General features: G+C 53.3%; 1 protein-coding gene across 9 annotated transcripts in view; it reads left to right on the plus strand.

Moving 5' to 3' along the window:
* Positions 1 to 9,562, plus strand: part of LOC101149340 (neurobeachin-like) — an 86,362-nt gene extending 76,800 nt beyond the window's left edge. For 3 of the 9 annotated variants that reach the window (XR_010129546.1, XR_008677869.2, XR_010129550.1), the window contains 2 exons: positions 300 to 661; positions 8,776 to 9,562. Coding sequence is in view for 2 of the 9 variants with exons in the window: in XM_055380766.2 (XP_055236741.1) it covers positions 8,776 to 8,824 (49 nt within the window). In the remaining 7 variants the exon portion in view is untranslated. The remainder of the gene's footprint in view (positions 1 to 299; positions 662 to 8,775) is intronic. The other 6 variants (XR_010129545.1, XR_008677868.2, XR_010129551.1 and 3 more) reach the window with 2 other exon arrangements.
* The last annotated feature ends 398 nt before the right edge of the window (positions 9,563 to 9,960 follow it).

Consider the following 9,960-nt stretch of genomic DNA (forward strand, 5'->3'; position numbering starts at 1 on the left):
ACTTGGGGCTTGATTTTTTTACTTGGTTTTTGTTTTAATCTGGGGTCTAGTGTCCACCTGGGGCCTAGGTATCCACCTAGGGACTATTGTCCAGATGGAGACTAATGACTACCTATGGCCTGGTGATCACCTAAGGCTTTGTTTCACTTAGGTACTTGGTGCCAAACTGTTGCCTGCTGTTCACCTGGGGTATGGTGTCCACCTGGGGCATATTGTCCACCTGGGGTCTGGATGTCAGCCTGGGGCTTGTTGTACACCTGTATCTTAGATATCTAGATAGGGGTCTGTTTTCTGCTTAGGTGCAGCAGTCCACCTGGTGCTTGAGTGTCAACCTACGGCCTGATGTCTATGTTGGACCTAGGGTTCACCTGAGGCCTGATATCCACCTGGGGCCTCAATGTCCAAATGGAGCCTGATGCCCATCTGGGCCCTGGGTGTCCACCTGTGGCATGGATGTCCACTGGTACTTCATGTCCACCAGGGGCCTAATGTCCACCGAAGACGTGGTGTTCACCGGGGGTCTGATGTTCAGCTGAAGACTGGATGTCCACCTGGAGCCGAGGAATCCACCCAGGGACTGGTGTTGAACTGGGGCCTGATGACCACCGGGGGACAAGGTATCCACACCAGGCTTGATGTCCACCTGTCACCAGATGTCTACGTGAGTCCTGATGTCCATCTTGATCCTGGGTGTCCACATTAGGCCTGATGTCCAATTGGGGCCTCGGTACCCACTGGGGGCTTCCTGTTAACCTGGGGACTGGTGTCAATCTGGGGCCTAATGACCACCTGGGTTGTATTATTCACCTAGGGCCTGGTGTCCACTTGGGGCTTGAGTGTAACCTTGGACCTGGCACCCATATAGGACTTGGGTATCAAACTGGCCCCTTGGTGTCCAGTTAAGACATCATGTGAACCTGGCACCTGAGTGTCCACATGGGGCCAAATGACTACTGGGGGCCTGAATGTCAACCTGGAATCTGAGGTTTACTAGGGGCCTAGGTATCCACCTGGGGCCTAATGTCCACCTGAGCCTGGGTGTCAACCTGGGGCCTGATGTAAACCTCTAGTTCAGTGTCCACCTTGGGCTTGATGTCAACCTGGAGCCTGATGTCCACCTGAGTACTGATGTTCACGTTTGACCTGATGTCCACCTGTGGATTGTTTATCCACCCATGGCCCGATGTTCACCTGGGGCTGAATGTCCAACTGTGACCTGTTGTGCACCTGGAACCTAGGCATCCACCTGCAGCCTGATGTTCAGCTGGGCTGGGACCCAGAGTTCACCTGAGGCATGATGTCCACCTGAAGCTTGATGTTCATCTGAGGGCTGGGTGTCCACCTGGGGCCCGATATCCACCTGGAGACTAGGTACCCACCTGGGATCTGGTGTTCACTTGAGATTGGTGTTTAGCTGTGGCCTAATGACCACCTGGGTCATGGTGTCTACCTTGGACTGGGTGCTCACCTGGATCCAGTGTTCACTGGGGGCCTAGTGTGCACCTGAGACTGAGGGATGCACCTGGGGCCTCGTGTCTACCTGGTGCCTAGGTATCCACTTGGGGCCTAATGTTCATCTGGAACCTGATATCCACCTGGGGCCTTGTAATTACCTGGGGTCTGGGCATCCACCTAGGGCTTGAGTATCCTCCTGGGGCCTTGAGTTTTACTGGAGACTCGTGTCTGCCTTGGACCTGGGTGTACATCTGTTGCCTAATGCACACCTTGAGAGTGATGTCAACCTGGGGACACATGTCCTCTTGGGGTCTGAGTGTGCACCTGGTGCCTGATGTCTGCCTGGGGACTTGTGTTCACCTGAGACCTGATATCCACCTGGGGCCTGGGCGTCCACGAGGGGCTGATGTTCAGCTGGAGACTGGATATCCACCTGGGGCTTAGGGATCCACCCAGAAACTGATGTCAAACTGGGGTCTGATGTCTACCTGGGGACTAGGTATCCATGTGAGGCTTGATGTTCATCCACAGCCAGATGTCCATCTGATGCTTGATGTCCACCTTAGTCCTGGGTCTCTACTGGAGACCTCATGTCCAACTAGAGCTTAGGAACCTACTGGGGGCCTCATGTACACCTGGGGACTGGTATGCAGCTGGGTCCTAATGATCCCCTGGGTCATATTATTCACCTAGGGCCTGGTGTCCACCTGGGGCTTGAGTGTCAACCTTAGGTCTTGTGTTCATCTTTGACCTGGTGTCCACCGGGGACTTGGGTATCAACCTGAGGACTTGGTGTCCAATTGAGGTGTCATGACCACCTGGGGACTGAATGTCAATCTGGGGTCTGATGTAAACCTCTAGTTCAGTATACACCTGGGCCTGGTCTTCATTTGGGGCCTGCTGTCTACCTGGGCCTTGCTGTCAACCTGGGGCCTGATGTAAACCTCTAGTTCAGTATCCACCTGGGGCCAGATGTCTTCCTAGAGACTTATATTCACTTTTGACCTGATGTCTACCTGGGGACTTGCTATCCCTCCATGGTCTGATATTCACCTGGGGACAGATGTTCAACTGTGGCCAGAAGTGCACCTGGGGTCTGGGCTTCCACCTGGAGCCTGATGTTTAGCTGGGGCTAGAGTTTACATGGAGAATGATGTCCACCTGAAGTTTGATGTTAACCTGGGGCCTGATACCTACCTGGTGCCCAAGTATTCTCATGTGCCTAATGTCCACTAGTTGGCCTGGTGTTCATCTGAGGGCTTGGTGTCAACCAGTGGCTTTATGTACACCTGGATTCTAGTGTCCTCCTGGGGCCTTATGCCTACCAGGAGTCTGGTGTACCCCTGGGGTCTAGCATCCACCTGGAATCTGGGTGTCCACCTGGAGCCTGGGTGTCCACCTGGAGCCTAAAGTTGAGCTTAGACTGAGTGTCAGCTTGAGGCCTGATGTCTACTTAGGGCATAGGTATTCATCTGGAGATTGTTGTTTACCTGGGGACTAATGTCAACCTTGAGCCTAGGTATCCACCTGGGGAATAGTGTCCAGTTGCAGCCAGATGTCCACCTACGGCCTGAAGCATGGTTGTTATCCTAAGGCCTTGTCCGTTTTCACACTATTATAAAAAACTACCTGATTTTGGGCAACTTATGAGGAAAAGAGGTTTAACTGACCCACAGTTCTTTAGGCTTAATAGGGAGAATGACTGGGCGGGCTCGGGACACTTACAATCATGATGTAAAGCCAAGAGGAAGCAAGCCCTTTTTACCATGGGAGAGGAGGAGGGAGAGAGAAGGGGGATGTGCTACACACTTTCAAATAACCAGATCTCGTAAGAACTCTATCACGAGAACAGCAAGTGGGAAGTCTGCCCACATGATTCAGTCACCTCTCACCAGGCCCCTTCTTCAACCCATGGGGATTACAATTCAACATGAGATTTGGGTGGAGACATAGAGCCAATATCAGGCCTGATGCCCACCTGGAATCGTGTCTACCTGAGGCCTAATGTAGACATGAGGCCTGGGCATCCACCTAGGACCTCATGTTAAGATATGAGCTGGAGTTCCTTTGGTGTCTAGTGTATACCTGGGGCCCAGATGTATAACTAGAGCCTGATGTTTCAGATGGAAACCTGGGCCCCAGGTGCTCATCAGATCCTAGGTGAAAACTCAGGCTTCAGGTGCACATCAGACTCCAAGTGGACACATAGGACCCAGGTTGATAACAAGATTTCAGGTAGACTCTGGGTCCCAGAAGAACACCCTGCCCTAGGTGGACAGCTGAACCTGTGTAGACATCAGGCCCCAGATCGACATCTGGCCCCAGGTAGATTCCTAGGCCCAAGGTGAATACTCAGTCTCCAGCCCTAGGGGAATTCAGTCTTAGATGACTAAGGACTGGTTTTCCTCTGGGGCCTCATGTCTACCTGGGCCCTGGGAGTGCACATGGAGCCAGATGTCTGTAAAGGGCCTGAGTGTCCACTAGGGCCTGAGGTTCACCAGGAGCATAGACATCCACCTAGGACCTCGTGTCCACCTAAAACCTGGTGTTCACCTGGGGCCTGGGTGACAACCTGGGATCTGATGTTCACCTGAGGCCCAGAGTTCAGCTGGTGCCTATGTCAGCCTGGCACCTGATGCACACAAGAGGACTAGGTGCCCACCTGAAGACGTGTTCATAGGGAATTGGTGTTCAGCAGTGCCTTGATGACCAACTGGGTCCTGGTGTCCTCCTGGCACCTGATGTCCACCTGGGACTGCATGCTTACCTAGGGCCTGGTGTTCCCCTGGGGCCTGGTGTGCCCCTGAGACCTGGGGTCCACCTGGGCCTAGTATCCACTTGGGGCCTCATATCCATCTGGAACATCATGTCCACCTGGGGCCTTGTAGTTACCTAGGGACTGGGTGTCCTTTTGGCACTTGAGTGTCCTCCTGGGGCCTGGGGTTCTCCTGGGGCCTGGGTGTACATCTCTGGCCTGATGTTCACCTTGGGATGGATGTCCATCTGGGGACAGATGTTCACTTGTGGCCTGAGTGCCCATTTCGTGTCTAATGTCTACCTGGGGCCTGGTGTTTGCCTGAGGCCTTATATCCACCTGGGGCCTGGGCATCCATTTGAGGCCTGATGTCTACCTAAGACCCGGTGTTTAATTGGGGCACAGACTTCTTCCTGGAGCCCAACATTCATCTAGAGCCTGAAGTTCACCTATGCCTGTTGTCTACCTGAGGCCTATGTGTCAACCTAGGGCCTGATGACCACCCTGAGTTCAGTGTTCACCTGGGGCCTGACATCTGCCTGGAGTCTGGGTGTCCACATAGGGCCTGGTGTTGGCTTGGGACCAAAGTATTTACCTAGGGCATGGGTGTCTACTTACAGCCTGACTTCTACATGGTCCATTGTGTCAACCTGGGACCTGATGTCCACATAGGGCCTAGGTAAGCTCCTATGACTAAAGTCCACATGGGGGCTGAAACCATCTCAGACCTTGCGTTAACCTAGGGCTTGGTGTCCACCTGAGGCCTGCCTGGGACCTGGTGGCCCCCTGGGGTCAAGGGATCCACCTTGGGCCTGATGACCAATTGGGGCTTAAGGATCTACCTAGAGACTGGTGTCAACCTGGAACCTGATGTCCACTTGGGGTCTGGTGTACACCTTGGGCCTGATGCCCACCTGGGCACGGATGTACACTTTGGGCCTGGTGTGCACCTGAAGCCTGGGTGTCAACCTGGGTCTTGATGCGCACCTTTAGTCAAGTGTTTAACTGGGGCCTGATGAAATACTGGAGCCTGATTTACACCTGTGTACTGGGTCTCCACCTGGGGCCTGATGTCCACCTGCAGCCAGATATCCACCTGGCACCAGATGTCTACGAGGAATCTGGGTGTCCACCTTGAAAATGATGTATTCCAAGAGACTAGGCATGCACATTGGGCCTGGGGTCCACCTGGGTCCTGATGTCTACCTAAGGCTGGTATTGAACTGGGGCCTGTGTGTTCACTTGGAGCCTGATGTCCCTTTGGAACCTGGTGTTCACCTAGGACATGGGTATCCACCTGGATCCTGATTTTCAGGTGGGGAGTGGATATAGACCTGGGACCTGATGGCCACCTATGCTATAAGTAACCCAACCACCTGGGGCCTGGTGTTCACCTGCGGCCTGATATCCACCTGGTACCTGTGTGTCAATCTAGTGCCTGGTGTCCACTTGAGGACTAGGTAGACACCTGGGGCTTGGTGTTCACCAGGGGCCTGGTGTTCATCTTGCACCCAGTGTCCACCTGGACCCTGTGTATCAACCTGTGGCCTAGGTGGCCACTTGGAGCTTTATGTGCACCTGGGGCCTGAGAGTTTCTTAGGATCTGATGACCACTGGGGCCCAGGTATCCACCTGGGACATCAGGCTCCAAATGTACACCCAGGCTCCACATGGACACCAGGCCAGGAGAACGCCAGCCCTTATCTGAACATCAGGTCCTAGATGGATGCCCAGGCCCCATATGTACATCAGGCCCCAGGTATACACTGGACTCCAGGTGGACACCAGCACTCAGTTGGATACACACACTCAAGGTGGACACCAGGCCCCACGTGAATTCCTACACTCCAGGTGAACATCAGGTCCCAAGTGGATACCTGGACCCCAGGTGGATACCAGTCTCTAAATTAATACCAGGCCTCAGATGGTCCTTAGGAGCCATGTGGGCATTAGTCATCAGGAAGTTACCTAGGCCCAAAGTGGACATCAGGCCCCATGTTGACACAAGATCTAGTTGGAAGTCAGGCCCCAGGTGGACACCCAGGCCCTAGGTAAATACTTAGGTCCCAAGTTGACAGCAGGCCCTATGTGAACACTCAGAACTCAGGTGGACATGAGGCCTCAGGTGGACATCTGAGTTCATCTGGAACCTCGTGTTACAGGCCCCATGTAAACACCAGGCCTTAGGTGGATACCCAATCTCTAGGTGGACATCAGAGCTCAGATTGACACAAAGACCCCAGTAGACATAATGTACCAATGAATATCCAGGCCCCTGGTTAATACCCCGGCCCCAAATTGACACCAGGGTCTATGTGGACACACAGGCCCTGGGTAGAAAACAGGCCCAAGATGGGCACTGGACTGGACATCAGGTCCTAGGTTGACAACCATGCTTCAAGTTGACACCAGACCCCAAGTGAACATCTGGCCCCAGCTGGACACTAGTCCCCTGATGAATACCTAGGCTCAAGGTTGACATCAGGCCCCATGTGAACACTAGACCCCAGATAAACGCTTATGCCCTAAGTGGACATCAAGCCTCAGGTGGTTACCCGGTCCCAAGGTGAACATCAGGACCCTGATGGGCACCAGTTATCAAGTGGATTCTTAGACCCCAGGTGAATATCAAGCCCTAGGTGGATACCAGGCCCCAGGTGGATACTAGGATCCTGGTAGACATCAGGTCCCAAGAGGACACTAGAACCCAGGAGTACATTAGGCCACATTAACACGAAGGCCCCAGATGAATACCAGGCCAACTTGTGGACATCAGGCCCTAGGTGCACACAGGGCCACAGGTGGACATCGAGCTCCTGGGTGACATCCAGCTCCAGGTGGACATAAACGTATCCATGGATAAACCATTCCCAGGTGGATATCAGGCCTCAAGAGGATGGCAGTCACCAGGTAGACATCCGGCCTCAGATAGACACCAAGGTCCCAGATGTACAGCAGGCCCCAACCGAACCCCAGACTCATGTGGACATCAGGCCACAGGTAGACACCAAGCCTTAGGTAGATAAATAACTTCAGGTAGACATCAGACCCAAGGTGGACACCCAGTCCCCAGGTGGACAATCAGGCCCCAGGCACACATCAGGCCTTAAGTGGACACCCAGGCCCCAGGTTGATATCCAGCTCCCAGGTGATCACCAAGCCCCAGGTAGACACCAGGCCGTAGGTGAGCAACAGAATGCAGTAGGTCATCAGGCCACAGCTGGATACCAGTCCCTGGTGAACGCAAGGTCCCAGTGGGACATAGACCTAAGGCAGACATCGGGCCCCAGGTGGACATACAGGCCTGAGGTGGAATTCACCCTGAGGGGGACATTTGGCCCCAGGTGCACATCAGGCCTCACGTGAGTAACCAGTCCCCAGGTGGACATTAGCCCGCAGGTCAATCACAGTCCCCAGGTTGATACCTGGTCCCCAGGTGGCTACCCAATCTGCAGGGTAACATTAGGCCCCTGTAGGATCCCAGGCTGCAAGTGGATTCCTAGGCCTCTGATGAACATCAGGTGCAGGTGTCCAAGCAGGCCCTGGGTGGACATAACTGTGTACAGGTAAGGAGTTGACGTGTGGGGAGGATGAGCAGTCAGCAGCCCACTGGGGTCCTGAGAAGGTTTTCTGGAAGGAGGAGGCCGAGGGGATGGAAACTTAAAGAAGCGACCTCACTTCCTTGGCAACAGACCCTAACAGAACTTAGAATTCTGGTAACCAGGCCAGGCACGGTGGCTCACACCTGTAATCCCAGCACTTTGGGAGGCCAAGGCAGGAGGATCATGAAATCAGGAGATCGAGACCAGCTTGACCAACATGGTAAAACCACGTCTACTAAAAATACAAAAAACAAACAAACACAAAAAACCTAGCCAGGTGTGGTGGTGCATGTCTTGTGCCTGTAATCCCAGCTACTCAGGAGACGGAGGCAGGAGAATTGATTGAACCCAGTAGGTGGATGTTACAGTGAGCCGAGATCATGCCACTGCACTCCAGCCTGGCCAACAGAATGAGACTATGTCTCAAAAAAAAAAAAAAAAAAAAAGAATCCCGATAACCAGGCACCCACATCCTAGCGTTAGCCCCATAGCCAGCTCACTTGGTGGGAGACGCTCAAGAGAGCAAGATGTTCTTGTGCTGCATCCCCACATCTCCAGGCTCCTGCTTCAGGAATGGCAGGAGTGAGAGCCTTTCTTTGCTGATGATGCCCTTGTAGGCTCATCCCTCACCCCAGATGCCTCTGGCCATTTGGCAGAAGCCCCCCCCCCCACCAGGTACCACAGGACAGGAGTCGCCAGGTAGACATCAGGCCCCAGATGGAGCTACCAGGCCAGGCCTCACCAGTGATCCCACCAGGGCCACATCTGCACATTGTCCTTGTCCAGCTGGAGCCTCTGGAGCTCACTGAGACACAGGCACATGCTGAGGTCACCTGCAGTCTGGAAGTCTTTCCAGGGACAATGTTTTCAGGCTGAAATTCCTTTAAATTCAATGAGGTTGTTTTCATGTTTGGAAATTCCAGTGGAAAGTGAGTGGTATTGGTGACCTCTCTCCTTTTTCAGCTCCTGCTTCAGGTGCAGAAATACAGCGATTTCCAGTGCCAGCTGTTGAGCCAGTGCCAGCACCAGGGGCAGATTCCCCTCCAGGGACAGCGCTGGAGCTAGAGGAAGCTCCAGAGCCCTCCTGCCGCTGCCCTGGGACTGCCCAGGACCAGCCCAGTGAGGAGTTGCCTGACTTCATGGCACCTCCTGTAGAGCCACCGGCCTCAGCCCTGGAGCTGAAAGTGTGGCTGGAGCTAGAGGTGGCAGAGAGGGGTGACCAGCACAGCTCCAGCCAGCAGCTCCCACACTGCTCCCAGTCCTGGGCACAGTGGAAGCTATGGAGGTAGAGACCAGGGTGTGCAATCTGGGCTCCTCTGCCTCACTGGAGAGGGACTTCTCTCATTCAGCAGAGCAGCAGCCCTGCTGCTGAAGGGCCTGCTGCTACTGCTGCTGGGGGTGTTTGCCTGCCTGCAGGAGGTGCTGGAGAGCAAGAAAAGGAGCCTGTGAGCAGGGGTTCCAGCAGGTCCTCCTGCTCCCAGAGGCGACCTCCTCCTCCAGGCATGGAGGTTTGCCCTCAGCTGGGCATCTGGGCCATTTGCCCCTAATGTGCTGCCCAGGATGGCCTCTTCTTGACGGGCGGACAGGGGGTGAGGGGGCCAGGGGGCATCTCCAAAGGAAGCTTTTAAACTCAGCAGCTGCACCCCAGAATCTCTATGCCTGCACCTGCCCAAGGATTTATTCATAGCTTACCTAAGAATTTCAAATTTCTACCATAACACTGAAATAAAGTTTGACTTTTTGAAACTTCCATGACTTCTTTCACTCCCTAATATTGTAGATGGTGTTTTTGAGGCGATGTTGAAAACCTCTGATAGTTGTGTGTTTTGTTGTGGTTCTTTCTGTGATTAAATTACCATCTGATCAAGTGATATTGAAAACCCTTCAGGTATGGCTTTTAGAAGACTTTGACCTATTTTTGCTTGTGTTGACTCTCCTTCCAGCCTTGTGGAAAAAGGGATCATGTAGGTTTCATTTCTCAGGCAGATCAGTCACCTTTTGCCATCAAAGTTTTAGCATCCATTTCCAAAATTTGATGTACAAGTTGATATTTTGGTGTTTTTAGCTAATCTGGGGTCAAAACAGAATGCCATAGATGAGGAAGCTTATAAACAAATTTGTTTCTCTCAGTTCTGGAGATGGCAAAAT

This window comes from Gorilla gorilla, chromosome 11 (genome assembly GCF_029281585.2).
Source record: "Gorilla gorilla gorilla isolate KB3781 chromosome 11, NHGRI_mGorGor1-v2.1_pri, whole genome shotgun sequence".
NCBI lineage: Eukaryota > Metazoa > Chordata > Mammalia > Primates > Hominidae > Gorilla > Gorilla gorilla.